General features: G+C 46.9%; 1 protein-coding gene across 5 annotated transcripts in view; it reads left to right on the top strand.

The window, feature by feature from the left end:
* The window catches only part of Hip14 (palmitoyltransferase Hip14), a 172023-nt gene that overhangs the window by 90238 nt on the left and 61236 nt on the right, over positions 1 to 20549 (top strand). For all 5 annotated transcript variants that reach the window (XR_012827224.1, XR_012827223.1, XR_012827222.1 and 2 more), the window contains exon 12: positions 4820 to 4941. Coding sequence is in view for 2 of the 5 variants with exons in the window: in XM_075687928.1 (XP_075544043.1) it covers positions 4820 to 4941 (122 nt within the window). In the remaining 3 variants the exon portion in view is untranslated. The remainder of the gene's footprint in view (positions 1 to 4819; positions 4942 to 20549) is intronic.

Here is a 20549-nt window from a genome sequence, read left to right as displayed (position 1 = left end):
CGAGTCGAAGCCTAACGAAAGAAACGTTCGAGATGTCAGCGCCACCTGTCGCTAAAGGCGCGAAATAGCCGCAATGACGGCATATGGCCTCTGAGATCCGAAGATATCGCCGGCCAACTAAAATTGTAGAAAACGTGCGCTGCTTAGCGTACGCTATATTATAGCGTATAGCGTACGCTATAGTTGCGGCCGCTAAACTAAAACTGTCTATTTGCTGCTCACGGGGGTGCGCATAAGAAGGATGCTGCCATGCATGCATTTCCGTACCTTTTTTTTTGACACTCGCGAAAACTAATTGCCTCTGGTTGGCGATAAGATGAAGATTAGCGGAAGTTTGTCACACGTTTTGCTTTTTTGACGGGCACACAACCACGCAGTTTTCTTCAGTGTGCGAACCTACGCACTTCGATTACGCCATGGACGTAACTATTAGTGTAAGAGCACGAACAGGTGAGAGTTGCGAAATATTCTCGTGTGCACATGTTCAAAGCCTTGAACTATGTGTATAACAATGCATCAAATTTTTAATTCTTATAACTTTATTTGCTTTTTTATTGTTGTTATTCATGAATCAAGAGTACATATATACCAAGGCAAAATATTTTTTTCTCAGTTTACGGTCACCCTAGAAAAATTACGGTACATATTTTTCAAAATAAGTCCCTAAGAAAAATTGGAATCTGCAATAAAAAAATCGACCCTCAAAGGGTTAAATTCCACTATTATGTTTGAACAAGAAGAATCATTCCTGGTTTTCACTCTGTGGCAAACATCAATGACGCTTATGGTTACTGGCTCATTCAGAGCTGTACCCACTTGATTCAGTATTTCATGCAGATTTTCATTCCTATCCTCCTCTATCCCCTTGATTTCCACAGTATTTCTCGCTATTTGTGATCTGTAAGCTTTTTCACAGTCTTATCACGTTCTTTCAGCATTAAGTTCTCTTTTTTGAGAGCTTCGTTCTGTTTTCGCAGCATGTCTTTTTTCACATTGCTTTCTTCAAATTTCAGACTTAGGAACTCGTGAACTTAGGAACTGGTTCCTTAATAAGTACATTAATCAGGGTGTCTACCAACTGGGAAAACCGGGAATTCTCAGGGATATTGAGTAGTCTTGAAAAACTCGAGCAAAACTCAGGGAATTTGTGCTTCTATCAGGGAAAATTAGCTATAGTTTTATTGAAAGGGAACGAAAGTCACGGTAATGCTGGCTCGAGTAACAGACAAAAATCGTAATGAATCATCTTTGACGCCCTGTCGTCGGCTGGAGGAGTTGCCAGTACAGTGAACGACTAAATTTTCGGACGGCTTCGCGATACCACCACGTACCCCATAGAGTCAATATATCAGAACGTCTGAAATTTCGGACGCAAGAACCTTTCGCCGTCTGATTTTCCAGAGTTTTTTGCTGGGAACGCCGATCCGAAATGGCATTAATCAAAGCCACCACCGCTGCCATTTTGGTTACCTCGCCACCTCGAACCGGTGCTCTCGCACGCAGATCCGCTGGCAGCCATCGCCACCACGGTGGCAACGCTAGGCCTAGCTGCTTCGACGTTCGCTATTAAGTTTCTTGCTGTTGGGCGCAGTGTTTTTCATTGAAAGAATTCGCTGCTGTCAGCAATGGAACCGACTCCTCATTTGTGGTCCTCGCGATTGGCTTCGAAGCTCAGAAAAAACGGTGCATTGCATAATGCCGGTTCCCGAAAGTCAGCTTTGGCTCTTTACAGAAATGTTACTTCGTGAAGCATGCGCAAAAGTATTGTGGTGAAGCTTAACAAACGTGTGAAGGTGCTATTGCCACGGGACACAGTATGTATTCCTTAATTATACACGTGTGCACCCGCTATGTCCTGCCACAGTACGAGCACCGATATGACTAATACGTGTACCGACGGGCCTTCAGAGCTTTTTCGAATATGCCTGTGGCGGTTTGAGTCCTTAAGGGCAGTAAAAGACATGCATTCTCTTCCAACTGGCCAATTTTTCAGACGTTTTCTGAAAATCGGACGTTGACTACAACTGGCCAAAAAGATGCTTCAAATGGTCCGTGGGGCAAATGAGTGGTGGAAGAAGGACGAGAACAGAAAGGACCTACGGCATTGAGGAATCAACGGGAAAGGAAGCGTGCTGCCGCCATTTTGAATTAGCTTGAGCTCAAAAAACAAAGTGTTGGCTGATGTCGAGATGCAGGTGTCCCTCATCCAAACCAAAATAAACTTTTTGAAGCAGTAAAACACAACACTGAGGCACCGTGCACGGACTGAGAGTATGTCAGGACAGTTGTGGTTGACTTACAAGCTGTTGAGAGAGAATCTATATTGTGACAAAGTTCGGGCCTCATACCACTGAGCTTGCTATCAGTTGATAGGAATAGCTCATATTCGAAAATATTTGCTTCTTTATGTATCTCCTTTTTATTCGCATTTGAGAATGTCCGACTCAATTTGGAATTTTTTTCGAAGACATTTTATTTGATGTGCATTTTACTAACCCCTCCCTTCTATTCTCTTTTTGAATAAAATAAACGCTACTCCTTAGTATTAAACTGGATAACGTCGTTTTTATTTTATTTTTTCTCATGCTTACTAGAGAGTGACAGCATCAAGCAACATGGTTTCAGCCCATCTTGACATAAAATATAGTTCTGCGTCACTCAGGGAATTTCGCAAAGGCACTCAGGGAAAACCTGGAAGACTCGGGGAATTTGGAAATGTCAACTTGGTAGACACCCTGATTAAAGGCTCTACATCTGAAAACTGAGTGTGATCCCCTGCTAGGGGATACTACATGGTGACGCTTAAAAAGCATGGGAGATCAATTTGTTTCTGCTGGGTCCCAAGCCATCTTCAGATAGCGGGTAATGAAGCAGCTGATAGATGTGCATCAATGGCGGCATACAAAAGCATAACAAATACAGCACTTCCATATAAAGATAGTATTCGTGCGATTAGGAAGGCCTTAACGTCAAAATGGCAACACGAATGGGACCATTGTGCAGACAACAAGCTACCTCTTACTAAACCCGTACTTGGTGAGTGGGAGTCATGTAACCACCAGGACCGGTTCTTTCAAGTAGTTTTATGCCGACTACGCATTGGGCACACACACCTCACACACAGTTATTTACATACAAAAGAATATGCACTAACATGCAAGAAATGGCATGACCCACTAACAGCTATGCATATATTACTGACATGTGCACATATTGAAGTACACAGACGAAACCTTTTGCACGACTTATATCAACTACACATACCTTGACAACCTGCTGTAATTTTAGGAGATGACCTGATAGTCTCATTAAATGACATGCGTAAATTTCTAGATGGCACTGGCTTTTTACATAAAATATAGATTAACACAGCCTTTTTCTTCCTAAATTGAATTTTAAAACACCTCGTGTTTGGTGCAGCATAGCCGTAGCCACTTTTGTGCCACTAAATCACATCTAACTAACTGAGCTAGCAATGTGACTGTCTGGTCTTGGAATGCACACATAAGCCTGGTCACCACTGAGTGCCGAGAGTGGAAGGAGATGTGGAGTGATAGTCCAAGCGCTGACAGTGTGTGTCCCGCTTTGCCACGACGGTGTGAAGGTTGCTTCCTTCTTTCCAGGGCAAGTGCACTAGTGTGGTATGAAAACAGCCGCATTTATATAGTAATTAGCCTTATTTGTAGGGATTACTCTTCATGGTCTTTTTTCCCGATAAAGGTAACATACTGCTTCTTACTAAAATGAACACAGTCATGGAAACAGCTTATTGGCATTGGCTGCTGTGAATGAAGTGTCATTACCAGGGTTCGCACGCTTCCTTGAAACCATTGAAAACCATTGAATTTAGAAAAACATATTCAAGGGCCCTTAAATAATCCTTCAAGTAAATGTGCTCCTTGATTTATTTAAAAATTTTTGGTTGGGGGTGACATTCAAAATAACAAACTCTGCATCAGCACCATGCCGTAAACACTTTCTATAGGGAAACGATCCTACGTATTTTCATTTGAGAGTTTCACTAAGCGATTGCAGTCTTGAAGGTCCACAGCCACTGATGACATGCTTGTTTAAATCGCCGTTGCCATCATGATGCTATGGACAAAGGCAGATCAAGCCGTGTCAGCATTTTCGTTTTGCTAGTTGGTTGACATAACAGCCATCACAGCTCTGTTATTGAGGCCTGAGCTCCAAATGCCTGAAGGAAAGTAAGTTTTAGTCATTTGGCTCTAATGTGATGTGTATCTTTGGGTGAATCCAGACACTGTTAAACCTCATTAAGCAAAGATTGATGTGCCACAAGGCGATTTAAATCACTACAATGGGAAAGTCAACTTTGAAAAGCTACCTGAGGAGCTTGCAGCGTTCATGTGATTTATTGGCTGCTTAGTGGTAAAGAATTGCAGCTGAGAAGGAGGAGGTATGAATATTTTTTTAATTTATGCGTGTGACTGAAGTTGGCTTCAACCTGCTTAAATATTGGCCTTCAGCAACATGGGAATCCTTTAATTGTCCTTGAAATTTGTGTCGGATGCTCTGTAGGAACCTTGAACTTTGCACAATTGTGATCAAGCCATGAACAAGAGACTTAGCATTGTGCAACCTGCACTGCTTTCTTGCAGATCATTGAAACAATTGTTGTGTTTGCTATGACATTGTTTCCCTGTACTCATATTGAAGGACTTGCAACATACAACTCAAAATAGAAGGCAACATTACTGTGTACTGACAATATGTCAACAGAATTTTTCACTTGTTGCTCAATTGCAAGAGTAGCATGTGTCAATAACGCCCCCCCCCCCCCCCCGCCCCTTTCCAGTCTGGAAGGAGCACACACTCTGGGCTGCCCTGTCCCAGAGTGGTTGGGTGGCCTGGATAGCATTCAACACGCTCCTGCACAGCGCTTGGGTCAGCTGCCTGCTCGTCTGCCAGCTGTACCAGGTGAGATCTGCTGACCATAGAAGCCGCTGAATGCATCTCCGTCTGTCTCAATTTATTGTCTACTTGGGAGTTTAGCAGCCACTGCTTACTATTCACTTTTATGCACGAAAGGTACGGGGATTGTTACCCTGCACCTCCACCAGAATGTTACGTGTGGGAAGACACAGACGAAGGAGGCTATGTACAGGCTATTTACACTGGAGCCAGACAGCCAGGCCGACACTCGCCCGCGCCAAGGGCACAGACAAACTTTATCGTCGTTCTCGCGGCGGCTCGTCTCTTGAGCATCTCTCGGTTATATCACAATACTATGTTGTCACAAAGTAGCGACTTCAGTGTTAATGATATTTCCAGCCAGGGCGTTTGCATCTGCAGGCATTTGGTGTGTTGCGACACCATGGACCCAAGCACACGGTCATTGGACCCTCCCGCGCTTAAATGTGTCTGGCGAAAAAGGGATCCTGGGAATTGTGCTGATGCTAAGTGTTTGGACTGTGAAGGCCCCTCAGCAGAGGTAACACACCTCTTTGACTTCAGCTTCGCATAGACAGCACCACCGGGCTGACCCACCAGAGGGAAATCGGTGGTTGCCTTTTCCTGTCCTCCTCTTGAATCCTCGTATTTCTCTCTCACTTTGTCATTCCTTTCTTCTTCTCACTTGCTGTTACTTCTGATTTTCCTGACAGCAAGGGTTGACCTTGTGTGACATAACCAAGTCTGTGTGTGGTGGCGCTGGCTAACACTCCCAGGGTTCTACTAGGACACATAAATACCCAAGAAAGGGGATGGGAAAACAGCGCCGCGGTAGCTCAATTGGTAGAGCATCGCACGCGAAATGCGAAGGCTGTGGGTTCGGTTCCCACCTGCGGCAAGTTGTTTTTTCATCCACTTTAATTTCCATTAATTCTTCGTTTCTTTATTTCATTTACTAAACTCAAGTAATTTCCCCTATGTTGTTCTTGGTGTCAATGTTTGTTGGCTTCTTATGATATAACCACCCTAGTTATTCATATTTAGTTAAAGTAGTGGCGTATAGCTGGCATTTGCAGGACCTGTTCTGTCCAGGTCCTGCAGTGTCCTCTTGATGGACTTTATAGTGGGTGCCTTGTGTTGTCGCCAGAAATTCCATGTACACTTATGGTAGGCTCTTACCCCCATTCCCTTATCGCCCTCAGAAAAAGGACGTACCAATAATTTTTCAGTTTTTTTGCAGAGCAAAAAGAAAACTTTTCGTGTTTCCAAGTTATTAATTCTGAAAAAACCAGAAAGGACTGTAAGAACAATTTCTCCTTTCCTTGTTTCAAAGTCTCTCACCAGAGCTCCTGACCCAGGCTATTAAGCATCAGAGATGGGCTGCCCAACCTAGTGTCATTCGGCGACGTCCCATTGACAGTATCCCCACACCGCATGATGAACACAACCTGTGCAGTTGTTTCCAATTATGACTTGATGGAAATAATTGAAACTATGCTATTAGAAGGTAGGAGTGACCAAAATGTAATCAATGTCAAGCACATTAAGATGAGATGTGACTGCAAAAGCATCCAGACAAAGCGCCTTATCCTCACCTATGGCTCAAGTGTGCTGCCCTGAGACAATCGAGGCAGGTATGTAAAGATCCGGGTCGGACCGTATGTTCTAAATCTGCTGTGATGCTTCCAGTGTCAGTGATTAGGCCACATTTCACAGAGCTGCTGAGGCTGCCAAAATTGTGCGAAATGCAGTGCTCATGAACACAACTCTGAATCTTGTGAAAACACCTTCCCTGTGTGAACTGTGATGGGGAGCATGCTGCATATTCGTGGTCCTGCCCATCATGGAAAAAAGAAATTGTGACAATCAAAGGGAAAAGATATATAAGTCAAGGAGGCAGGTATCATACCTTCCTGCGTGTTGGCATGTCAGGGGCAGCGCCACACCGTATAAAGTGACACATGCTTCTTTTTCTTTTTTTGCTCCTTGCTATTATTATTTTTCAGCGCTACACACTTTCGCCGATGGTGTCGTGCGCGAGCTGTTGTCTCATGCGCGCAGCGCACGATTTTGCCCCTGTGCACAAGGAAACATGACTAGCAGTATAATTCAGTGCTACACAAATACTAAGGCAGAACAAGTAGATCGCAGAGCGTCATCACGCACTGGAACACGGTAGAAAATGGCATAGTTTCAGTACCTGCGCACGTGACCGCACGACCGTGGGAACAAGCAGACGAAGTGGAAGTACCTCTCTCTTGCTTCGGTGCGAAGTAAAACAAAAAACACATAGACATTCCGTTTGTGTGTTTTATTATTTCTCAGAACTTCAATTCAAGCAACAGATCACACAGATAACAGATGTTGTCTTGAATAATTCTCATAGTCGCATGTCACCACGAGCAACATCACACTGCAGGCACGATTACATAGGTGCAGGGGCACAATTACGTCACTGTCCGACTGGGAGTGCGGTGGCCCCGAGTGAAGAGGGAAACGGCGTTCGGATTGAAATTTCAGATTTTTCCATGGCGCGTAGTGATGTAATACTTTGCAGACACGATTGTTATCGTGCAGTGTATGCTCTGCGCTTGTCAGCTCAAAATAGCGAGACGTGGTGAGGGGCCCTTTAAAGAATCAACATATATCATTCAAGATTTTATCGGCAATTTTAATATGGACGATGCGGTAGCATATTTTACTGCTTTTATTATAGACACAGCAAAGAAGTGCATTCCTCATACAACGGGCAGCTGGCGGTGGTGGTGGGTTTCCTTGTGAAGTAATGACTGCATAAAAGCACAAAAAAATGAATAAATAAAGCATGGGGCATACTGCATTGATTTCCGACTTCAGAAAATCTCATTGAGTTGGAACACATCAAGTCACGGAAGACGGACGCTAAGACAGGCAAAGAGGGCAAGCTGGGAGATATTTCTTTCAAGTGTACTGTAAAATAAGGAGCAGTGGGGCTGTGGCTATGAGAGAGATAACGACGATGAGAGAGAAAAACCTTGTTTCGGTGCTCGATCGGCTGTACTATGTACTACCTCTTGCTGCTCTTTTGTTCTAGTCGCAAACGCTTACTGCCCAAAGAGCTTCGCGTCATCTGGTGGAAGGTGCTGGACCTTTTGCAAACCTGGAACTCTGAAGCCGGACGATCCCCGTCACATCTCTCATGCCTGAGGAGACTAGTCCTACCGAGCGACCCATGGCAGTGCCTCCGGTCGTCTGTCCTGGTGCACCACGCCAACGGGATCCTCCCATATTCAATGGCACTGACGATCATAACGTAGAGGACTGGCTGTCATCGTACAACCGAGTGAGTGCCCACAACAAATGGTCTGAAGCTGACAAGCTTGGTTACGTACCATTCTACCTTTCCGGGGTCGCCTATCTTTGGTTCTGCAACCTTGAGGCTGATTTTTCCACCTGGACAGCATTCTGAACGACACTTCAAGAAGTCTTCGGTCACCCTGCTGTGCGCAAACTTCGGGCTGAACAACAGCTTCGCTGTCGTGCCCAACAAAACGGCGAAACTTTTACGAGCCACATTGAAGATGTACTTGACATTTGCCGGCGTATCAACCCAGATATGACCGAAGATGACAAGGTCAAGAACATCTTGAAAGGCATAGAAGGTGACGCCTTCCAAATGCTCTTGGCAAGGAATCCTTAGACAGTCAGCAACCTCATAACGCTCTGCCAGAGCTATGAGGAGCTGCACAAACAACAGCTTTCTACACGCCGAGCTTTCGCTCCGGACGTCACGCTTTCAGCTCTGAGTGATGGTGTCAGTGCTACTCCTTGCAGTTCAGCAATTTTCAACCAAATCAAGCAATTTGTACGAGAAGAAGTGGCTAACCAACTCTCTCTTCTGCCAGTCAGTCCAGCCTCAGTGTCACCCTTGTCTCTCAATCTCCATCAGGTGATACAAGAACAAGTAGCTAATGCAGTACCACTTGCTCATCAACCGCCTCCTACGCCTGTTCCACTTCCATACGCTGCTGTTGTCGCGAATCCAAGGCCTCCGTCTGCAGGTATTCAATCCAGACTTACCTGCACCTACTCCCCCAAGCAGCTACTGGCCGCTCACCTCACCAATATTTCCATCAGTCTCCACCCGCTGTTCTCAATCCATGGCGCACCCATGGCAACCGACCTACCTGTTATTCGTGCGGCCTACCTGGGCATGTAGCATGGCTTTGCTGCCGGCGCGGATGGTATCCTTCGGATTCTCGAAGGGCACAAAGCAATGGTTTTGACTCTCCGTCCCGTTCCGCTGCCGCTCAGCCCTTCGAAGCCTCGCCTCCTGCTTCCCGAACTTTCAGTACCCATCAGTCTACGTCTCCCCGTCGGCGTTCTTTGTCGCCACTTATCCGTCGCCCTGAAGCTATCCGACAGGAAAACTAAGAACCGCAGTTCCGGAGGCAAGAACTGCGATCTCAACGAACTCCTCAATACCCCATTTATTTCCTGCGAACGTCCTTGAAGTTTATGCAGAAGACATTGCTGTTGATGAGCTTGTAGACACGGGAGTAGCAATATCAATGATTTCGGACCAGCTTCGTCTTACCCTTAGAAAAGTCGGGACGCCATATTTTGCCATGTCATTACGTACAGCAAGCGCTGCGCCGATTGAACCCTTAGGGAAGTGTACCGTGCGTGTTGTTATAAGCGGCGCTTTATACCATGTTGAGTTCGTTGTTCTGCCTCACTGCTCCCATGCCATGATTTTAGGATGGGACTTTCTGTCCTCTCATCATGCCGTTATAGATTGTGCCTGTGCTGAACTCAAACTTTCACCATTCGGCACCAACATTTTTGAAGATACTGATGACTCTTCCGGCTGTGTGTTTGTCACCGCCGACACAGAGATTCCTCCATACTCTGCCGCACTTGTACCCATTTCTTGCGTTGGGTTTTCCGACTCCACAGTTCTTTTCACGCTGTCTAAGCTTGTTGCTCGCTGTCATCCCTTCTTGCTTCCTTTTGCCCTTCTTGCCATTTGACAAGGTTCCAGTGCACTTTATGTATCGAACCTGTTTCCTTGCCCTGCTAGCCTGCTCCACGATGAGTGTCTTGATTATGCCGACGAAATTGAACCAAGCTTCCTTTACGAGGTGCCTGACGACCCGGCTTCTCCTCCGATTGATGCTCTCGCCCTTCAAGTTTCTCCTCCCACGCCGCCATGTGACCCAACATTTTCCCCCCAGTTTATTGATCCCAACCTCACTCCAGTGCAGCACACCCAGATCAACGATCTCCTAGACCTCTTTTGCACGTCATTCGACTTGCACCAATCTCGCTTAGGCCGTACTTCCACTGTTGTCCATCACATCGACACCGGCAACCATGCGCCTTTACGCCACAGGCCGTATCGTGTATTCGTAAGGAACGTAGCGTCATCACTGAGCAAGTTGGAAACATGCACCAACGCGGCGTTATACAACCTTCGCACAGTCCCTGTACTTCTCCTGTAGTGCTGGTAAAAAAGAAAGATGGCACAATTCGCTTTTGCGTGGCCTACCGGCGACTCAATAAGATCACCCGCAAGGACGTTTATCCGCTACCCCGTATTGATGACGTGCTAGACTGCCTCCAAGGCGCCGAATTCTACTCATATTTAGACTTATGATCCGGGTACTGGCAAGTGCCAGTGGCTGAGTCGGACCGTCCAAAAACGGCCTTCACACCTGACGGTTTATTTGAATTCACTGTGATGCCATTTGGCCTGTGTAACGTGCCTGCCATATTTGAAAGAATGATGGACAACATCTTGTGCGGCCTCAAGTGGCGGATATGCCTGTGTTATCTGGACGGCATCGTTATGATTTCACCGGACTTTCCTTCCCACTTACTTCGACTTGAACGCGTCCTCAAGTGCATCGCCGATGCTGGCCTCCAGCTTAACCTGAAGAAGTGTTGCTTCGCTTTCCGGCAGGTGGTCATCCTCAACCATGTTGTGTCGAAAAAAGGTGTACTCCCTGATCCGGCGAAACTACAAGCTGTTGCCCAGTTTCTGTGACCAATGACCTTGAAAGAACTGCGCAGCTTCATTTGGTTAGCATCGTACTTCCACCGTTTCATCCGCAATTTTGCCACCATAACAGCACCTTTAATGCAGCTTCTTCATGGTGGCCACAGCCTTTCGACCTGGTCACCGGATTGCGATGCCGCATTCACAAAGCTGCATCGTCTCTTGACGTTACCACCAATCCTGCGCCATTTCGACACAAGCGCTCCAACTGAAATACACACGGATGCCAGTGGCGTTGGCCTTGGTGCCGTTCTCACTCAGAGAAAGTCTGGCTTCGATGAGTATGTTGTTGCCTTGGCCAGTCGTGCACTCACTAAACCTGAATCGAACTATTCTGTAACAGAAAAAGAATGCCTGGCTATAATTTGGGCCATAACCAAATTCTGTCCGTATCTCTATGGCCGCCCATTTGACGTGATAACTGATCACCATTTGCTGTGCTGGCTGTTGTCCTTAAAAGAACCATCCGGTCGTCTTGCTCGATGGGCCCTTCAACTGTAAGTGTATGACATTCAAGTGCTGTACCGTTCTAGCTGAAAACACTCGGATGCGGATGCCTTGTCTCGTTCATCACTAACACAAGAGGTTAGCTCCCCGAAGGCCTCATTGTCAGAGTCTTCCCTTGCTGCCACGGATATTCTTCAGGAGCAGAAGAAAGACCCATGGATTGTGCCCACGCTGCGTTTCTTGCAGAAGGGTTGAAATCTGGGCCAGTTGGTACATACTTGAACGAGAAAACCAGTCAAAAACACAAAGGACAAGATGAGAGGTTCACACCACAACGACTGGGCTATCAGTTGATAGTCCAGTCGTTGTGGTGTGAACCTCTCATCTTGTCCACTGCGTTTCTTGTCCACCGCATCGACACCCACTACCAATCGCGCATTACATTACCAAGAACATCACTTCTCCATTCGCGACAAGCTCTTGTACCATCGTAACTATCTCCCGCATGGCCGCAAATGGTAGCTTGTCATTATTCGGCACCTGCGTTCGGATATTTGTGCAGCATTCCACAATGATCCCCAGTGCGGGCATGCAGGTGTACTGAAGACATACGCACATCTATGCCTCCGTTACTACTGGCGGGGGATGTATCAATTCATCCGTCATTATGTCCGCTCCTGTCTCGTTTGCCAACACCTCAAAGATCCCCCTCGTCATTTAGCCGCCCCATTGCAGCCTTTGCCTTGCCCAGCATGTGCTTTTGATCGAGTAGGTATCGACATTTATGGACCTCTGCCAACCATATCAGACGGCAATCGCTGGGTAATCATGGCCATCGACCATCTTACGCGCTGTGCGGAAACTTCCCTTTTGTCCAGCGCTTCTGCATGTGACGTCGCCTGGTTTCTCTTGCACCACATCATCCTTCGCCATGGAGCTCCCAGGGAATTACTCAGTGAAAGGGGCCGCATCTTCCTCTCCGATGTCATCGAGGCTCTCCTCAAAGAATGCCGCATCATTAATTGCACTACTACTGCGCATCACCAGCAGACTAATGGCATGACCGAGCGCTTTAGTCGCACTCTTGGTGACATGCTGGCCATGTACGTTGCATCCGACCAAACCAAATGGGACCATGTTCTACCGTTTCTGACCTATGCTTACAACACTGCCACGCAGACTACCACGGGATTTTTGCCCTTCTTTCTCCTGTACGGACGTCAGCCTTTTCCACAATGGATACTATCCTGCCGTGCTGCCCTGTCACCATGGAAACCACTACGTTATCCGAAGCTGCTACACACGCAGAAGAGTGTCGCAAGCTTTCTCGTATATTTACGTCAGAAGACCAGCAACACCAGAAGCACCATCGAGAAACTTCCCATGCTCCTGTATCCTATGATCCTGGCTCGCTAGTGTGGCTTTGGGTTCCAGCCCCTACCCCTGGACTGTCACCGAAACTCGTGTCGAAGTACCAGGGCCCATACCGTGTGATCAATCAAACGTCTCCAGTCAACTATATCGTGGAACCCCTCGAGCTACCTTTGGATCATCGCCGTCAAGGACACGAAATTGTGCATGTCCAGTGTCCCAAGCCCTACTATGATTCGCCTGTGTTGTGCTACCCGTAGGTCTCGGGACAGCTTCCTTTTCCGTGGGGGAGATAACCGTACTGTAAAATATGGAGCAGTGAGGCTGTGGCTATGAGAGAGACGACGACGAAGAGAGAGAAAAACCTTGTTTCGGTGCTCGGTCGGCTGTACTACCTCTCGCTGCTCTATCGTTCTAGTCGCGAATGCTTACTGCCCAAAGAGCTTCGCGACACAAGCATAAACTTCCTGCCATCCGCTTCCTGCCATCTGTGACAACACAGAGGTCCAGATCAACTTAGTTTCAACTTTCTCGAAAGCAGGTGACAAGTATATTAGTAAACCGCTTCCATACAGTTCCAGATGCACATGACTTCATGTCCAGAGTGAATGTTTTAAGTGATCGCTTCCGAGTGAATTTTGAAAAAGAAGAAAAATTGAAGGTGCAATATATTGTACAAGGAGTTTTAGGAGGTTAAGGAGGGGTGCTTAGCTGTACGCTTTTTATAGTTAAGATGAATTCACTCCAGACATCATTGCCTTCAGCTACATCTTATTTCATGTACATTGAGCACGTACAGATAGTCTACAAATCCTGTAACCTTACAGTGCGAGTGACAGGTTCAAGTAGCCCTGAACAAAGTGTCGAAATGGGCCACTGAAAATGGCTTCAAAATAAATTCAAATAAAAGCTTGTGTGTTCTATTCACACGAAAGAGAGCACTGGTAGCAGATCACGAAGCAGAACTTCACAGACAGCTTGTACCAATGAACACACAACACAAGTTTTTAGGCACCATTCTAGACTAAAGTAGTGTATTTATTTAAATTTAGGCCCGCCCCGATTCTAAGCCGACCCGTAAATGTCCGAAGCCAGAAAAAATAAAAAGCTTACCTCGAATGTAGGCCGAACAAACAAGTGAGGACAGCATTCACAAAATGAAAACAGCATTTATTTAATATGAACATGCTAATCTCACTCTACATCTTCATTGCTGCTGGCTTTGTGCACTTGCAGACGTGCACAAGCTCATGCCCGCGTGCCCACGCATGTGCAGAAAGTGCAGCAAGGCTCGTACGCGTCGAAACACAGCGCGATCTCAATGAACAGCTCCTCTCTGTTATCACACCACTTATGTGCCTTATCACTGTCATCTTCTTGTTGTGGCGCATGCAAAAAGTGTCTCCCATTGCTCCCTCCAACGACAGACGTTTTTCTCATCGGTAATGAAGTCCTGCCCGGCTTGAACGTTTGACGATGCCTCTGTGGCTAGCACAATTTATATGAAAGTGGCACTATAGTGGCATTGCCTGTTTGGTGTCATTACGATAACACCACGCCGCACGCTGTTATGACACAGGTCAAAATGATGACATCGCTCATGTACTTCAGTCGGCTTCTGGCTTGGCTAGTAGTGGCTGCGATACTGACTTTTCTAGATGGCGCTAGCTATGCACCATATTTATCATTTTCAGTTACAAACAGATGCGTTTTTTTTTTTTTTTTTTTTTTAAGGGGGGACGCGGGTCTTGAAATCGCGAAAAATGGTCAAAAATGGCTATTTTCAAAAATTGCGTTTTCGAAGTCTTTAATGTCCCAACTATGCCTCTACAAAATATTATGGCTCAATTCCTACTCGAAGTATAAAAAAACGGCAATTTAGAAACGTCGGTGAGACGAAATTGAACGCCAAGTGCGAAGATTTGCCTCATTTTCAAGCTGCCGTAGCTCCGCGCGACGCGAACTGATCGGCGCCATCTTGGTCTCGTTTGAAAGCTGGTTTCCCGCTCTCCATTCTGGCGCCCCTTGGCACGCTGTAGACCAGGCCCCGCACACTCTCAAGTTCAACAAATGGCCACAGAGGACGAAAAATCAATCGAGGCGCGTTTCAGCGTAAGCGCACAAGTGGAGCTACTGTAATTTGGTCGAACACTTTAATTTGTGCTTTCTCTGCTAGGGGCGCTGAACATGCTGAATTTTTTAATTTACACAAACCATTGACATGAACAATCGAGGTGTCTAAGGATGCTTTTTTACCTAAGGCAAATAGGCAGTTGATTTTCTTTTAATTTGATTGTTGAAGCTGCTTTTTAGTCATAGCGTCAAGGTTTTTGTGCTCGATTAACCACCGACAGCCGACAGCCTATTGGTATCGATGTGTTTCCTGGCCGTTGGCGTTCGAATACTACGGCGGTAAAACATTTTCGAAAGCATGCTGGTTTCGTCTGCGAGTCATTACATAGACTTGCTGTAAGAAGGTCTACTTTTGGCAAAGAATAGTGCCTCATATTGTTTAGGCGTTGATTATCATAATGAATGCGGCGGAGGTTGAGGGAGTACGCTTGAAGGTACGTTTTTATGCCGTTGATCTCCATAACACCGTAAGTACGCAAACCGATGTCGCACAACACCCGATGCATCATTGTGTGTTCTCCGTCATCGCTTGTTTGCTGTATGCCTACTAATTCTTCATTTCTTCAAGTGTTGTATCCTCCTTTTGTCCTTGTTCTCTTGTGCTTCACTTACAGTATGTCGTTCCGTCAGCTGTAATACGCATTTGCAAAACCAATACGTTTGATAAGACGCAGTGGTTATCATAATTTCACTACACGTGTGTTAAGCTGGCACATATGGTTCAGATACAGATACCTGTATGCGAACTTGCACCACGTTGATGCAGAGGTTAGGATAATTATGACACCCGTAAGGAAGAGGCAGCTGACGGCCGTATAAGCTGTTGCGTTTTTTCCGCCAAACTACCCGGCCTGGTAGTGCTGTAAAGATGCTGTATAAAAGTGACACGCGGTGACAGGGAAATTATTATACTTAGCAGCCGACCGTACGTTTTGTAGCTTAGGTCTTCTTTCTTGTGCGTTTGTGCTACCCTTATTAATGAGCCATCTCTTGACTATGTAACCGCGTTTGTGAGGATGCGTAGACGTGTGCTTTTTGTTGTACTTGTAAAATTCAAATAAAATATTTTCAGGCTTACTCAATCTTTGGTGTCGTGTGCGTTTATTCCAGTCGAGGCCATCGTGCCATCTGGAAATCGCATTCTGTCAGTAGCCCTACACGAAATGCAACAGCTGGAGCGCGGTGGCACTACTCGGGATGCCCTTAAAAGTCAGTTCAGAGTGTGCCTCAACTCGATATTACTCAGCGCTACATGTATTTTGCTGCGCCTCGATCGTGCTCCCGCCAGTTTGGTTGCTGTGTGGCAAACGTAGCGCCTACATAAATATGTAGGCGCTACGTTTGCTACACAGCAACTAAACTGGCGGGAGCACGATCGAGGCGCAGCAGCCAGAAACCCAGTAAAGCCACAGAACACCCGGTAAAGCGTGTGCAAACCTGGTAAAGCGTGTGCAAAACCCCGTTTCTGGATGGATGGATGGATGGATGATTGTGGCTCAACCCTTTGAATCGGGCGGCGGCGGCGCGCGCCACCTAGCCTTTAATGGTTCTATATGCATGCATACCTATGTATTTACTCCTTTACTTTTGCGTTGATATTGTCGACCAATCAGATAGCCTCCGTTTAGTTATTTCTACCTGTTCAAAGTCTATTCTACTTTCACTGTCTTTAAAACCCAAGGCTTTGAATAGTTCCCCGTTAGATTCAACTGCAGGGTGAAGTTGTTTACAAGCAAGTATCAGGTGTTCCGCCGTTTCCTCCTCCTCTCTACACACCTCGCACACCAAATCTATCTCCTGGTATCTGGCTCGGTACGTTTTAGTCCTCAGTACACCTGTCCTGGCTTCGAACAACAATGAGCTTCCCTTAGAGTTATCGTAAATATTTTCTTTGGCTATTTCTTGCTTAAACGTCCTGTATGTCTCCAATGCCGATTTGGTTTGCATCTCTGTACTCCACATACCCCTCTCTGCCTCCTTAACCTTTTTCTTGACAGATGATTCCTTACTTGTTCCCCCGCTACTGCCCAAGTATTTGCTTGTCAATTTTCTAGTTCGCTTCCTCCACCTCGTGTCAACATTCCTCGTGTATAAGTAACTGAAAACCTTCCTAGCCCACCGAATTTCCGCCATTTTTCTCAATCGCTCCTCAAATGCTATCTTGCTACTAGCCTCTCTGCCCTCGAAAGAAGACCATCCCAGATCCCCCTGCACTCCAAGGTTTGGTGTCTTGCCATGTGCTCCCAGAGCGAGCCTACCCACACCACGTTGCCTAATTTCCAACTGTTGCCGGGTCTCTGTTCTAATACATAGAACTGCATTGGCAAAAGTCAGGCCTGGTACCATTACCCCCTTCCATATCCCTCGTACTACCTCGTACCTATTGTAGTTCCACAGTGCCCTACTCTTCATAATCGCTGCACTTCTGTTACCTTTAGTCGTTAGATATTTTTCGTACTCTGTCAGATACTCAATGCCATTATTTATCCACACCCCAAGGTACTTGTATTTATCGACTATCTCCAACGTGGCCTCCTGTATCTTATGCTCGCCGCAACTGTTATCATTAAAAATCATGACTGCTGATTTTTCTTTGCTAAACTTCAAGCCTAACCTGTCTCCTTCTGTACCACATATGTCCATTAATTCCTGCAGATCGTCTGCATTGTCAGCCATTAATACAATATCATCCGCGTACATCAGTCCTGGTAATGACTGTTCAATCAATTTTCCTTGCTTGAGAAATGATAGGTTGAAGCCGAGTCCGCTTTGCTGTATTTTGGCCTCTAGACCTTGTAGGTACAGCATAAACATCAGAGGTGACAATGGGCACCCCTGTTTCGTTCTGTTTCCTGTTGTACAGCGCCACTTGTGGTCACATACTTTAGTTCACGACGCCACCGCTACGCTTATTTCTGTAGCACTGTGGAAGGTACAGTTTCCTTTCTCTAAGTTTGTATAGGTGTTCTGTGGTAGACCCTCGTGCAGCGGAGCGATTGGCACCCGTTCTCAAGCGGGAAATCGTCGCGAGACAGCCACTGATTGGGTGAACCGGGCGCCTCCTCGAGGAGCAGCCCTCTGATTGGCCGTGACGTATGCTTCGCCTTCCGCGGCCGCGTTGTTCGACTCCTTCTCGTCGTCTGCTTTCGCCTGCACGCGCGTCATTTTTCGCGCTCCTCTTTGTTTCCTAGTATTTTTCGTTCTGCCTTTTTCTTTATCATTCTTCTAGATATTTTGGCTATTGAGTCGCTTCTTTTAACCACGAATTTCTTGATTTTGCGTGCCTGGTGGCTTTGTTCCGCGTGTCACGATGGCGCGAGACGCTCGCTTGAAAGCAAGCACGCGAAAAGCAGTCAGCAAAAAGAGACGCGCATGGAATAAGAAGAGCGCTACATCGTCGAGAACTACAGCTTCGGTGATGCCGCAAGCTGCTGTGCCCTTGGTGGATGCGGCCGGACTGAGCTCGCCAACAACAGCTTCGCCGGGGGACGCGGCTGAACAAACCCCATCGACGCTAGCTTCGCCTGTGGACGCGGCTGGACAGTGCCGATCGGTGTCAACTTCGGTGTTACCGCAAGTCTCTGCAGTGCCGGTGGATGCGCGTGGACTAAGCCCGTCGAAAATGCCAACTTTTGAGACGCTGCAAGTCGCTTCGGATTCCGTGTTGTCGGAAGCGGCCGAGCCGGCTGACCTAAGCCTAACGTCGACTTCGGCGTTTCCGCACGCCGCTTCGGTGCCGACGGACGCTGCTGAACCGAGCTCGCGTGCTCAACGCTTCGACACGGTGTTTTTCACGGAGGCGGAGTGCGCGGGGCGCGAAAAATACGCAGACAACATTAAAACTTCATTGGCGAAGAAGTCCGCGACTTCCCGCAAGTTCGAGCTAATGAACGTCGGCACAGCAAGTGATGACGACGATCGCGGCACAGAGTACATCATCGTCGATCTCTCTGTACTAAAGAAGCTGTTTGTGTCCACAAGCTGCAGCAAGTGTGGGATGACCACTCTCCAACTCGCAAAGTGCAGTGAGAGAGAATACGGCCTAGCAGTGAAGTTGGAGCTCACATGCTCAAATTGCGATTTCGCCGAGCGGCACTTCTCGTCGCCACGAGTGCCCGGGAAATCCAACATCACGCCCTTTGAGGTCAATTTGCGGGCAATGAAGGGAATTCAAGGTATAGGCAAGGGAGCGACTGCCCTAGCGGATTTTTGTGCCACCATGGACCTCTCTCACCGAGGACTTCACCACAAGACTTTCAGGGGGCATATGGACACCATGGTGAAAGCTTGCCAGGCAGTAGCTACTGCTACAGAAGCAGCAAGCGTCAAAGTGGTGAAGGACATGTACAAGAACTTCCTGAATCCACCAGGAAATGTAGATGTTATATTTGATGGCACATGGAAAACACGTGGTCACAATTCAAATATTGCAGTTGGCTGCATCATAGAGCTATACACTGGCCTAGTACTGGACCACGTTGTGCTCTCGAGGTACTGTCGTGGGTGCCAAGGGGCACCTGATCCCAGTGATGATGGGTACGGTGACTGGGCTGTGAACCACAAGTGCATGAAAAACATTGACTGCAATGCCGGCCGGATGGAGACTGAAGCAGCTATCATTTTGTTCAACAGGTCTCTGGAAAAAAATGGGTTGCGGTACACAACTATACTTTCTGATGGTGATAGCCGCACCTTTCATGCATTGACCTCAGCAGGAGTGTATGGATATATATCCATTGAAAAGAAAGACTGCTTGAACCATGTCCACAAGTGGATGGGGACGGCTCTTCGCAACTTGGTTGAGAAGAAGAAGGCACGAGGAGAATCTCTTGGCGGAAAGGGCAACCTCACCCAAGATAACCTCACCCAAGATAAAAGAAAATTACAAACTACTATGGGTATGCCTTGCGGAGCCACAGCCACGATGTTGCAGGCATGAAAAAGGCAGTGCACGCCACGCTGTTGCACATGACCTCGACAGATGAAGCCCCAGACCACAGTTGCTGTCCTCAAGCGGTTGATTCATGGTGTGCCTTCAATCGTGCTTTGGCGAACCAAGTGGAGCAGCCACCACATAAAAACCCTCTGCCAGGCCACGTTCGCACTGCTCTTGAGCCGATCTTTGCAAGGCTGGGCGACGAGGCCCTCTTGGAGCGCTGCAAAGATGGCATGACACAGAACGCACTCTGTCATTTGGAGCCAAAGCTCCAAGAACACGCATGACTCTTTGCTGGCTGTTGAAAGAGCTGTTGCAGAAGCAGTTTCTCGCTTCAACCAAGGAATGGCAGCAACCAGCAGAGCTGTTGCAGCACAGCTTGGTTACAGTCCTGGGAGCTGCCTCATTCGTAGGAGCCTTGAAAAAGATAAAAAGAGGCTGTGCAGGTCTGATAAAAGTCAACCAATGCTGAAAAGGTGAAGAAGAGGATGGCCAAGAAACACAAGCCTGACAGAACCCAGGACTACTGCCCAGGACTTTTGTGAATGTGTGGCAGATTCATAGAAAATAGCAAGTTACTTTCTGAGCTTTTTTTTTTTTGTCAAGTGCCAATGCAATACAGAAGTTTTCACAATCTTTACATGAACAGATTTATGTGAGTTTGGTGTTATTGTGTTGAGTAATGACTGGGCTGCATGCTAAAGCATT

The sequence above is a fragment of the Dermacentor variabilis genome, chromosome 4, assembly GCF_050947875.1.
Source record: "Dermacentor variabilis isolate Ectoservices chromosome 4, ASM5094787v1, whole genome shotgun sequence".
NCBI classification, from domain to species: Eukaryota; Metazoa; Arthropoda; class Arachnida; order Ixodida; family Ixodidae; genus Dermacentor; species Dermacentor variabilis.
Note: the sequence above shows the minus strand (reverse complement) of the source record. Positions and strands in the feature narration are given on the sequence as shown.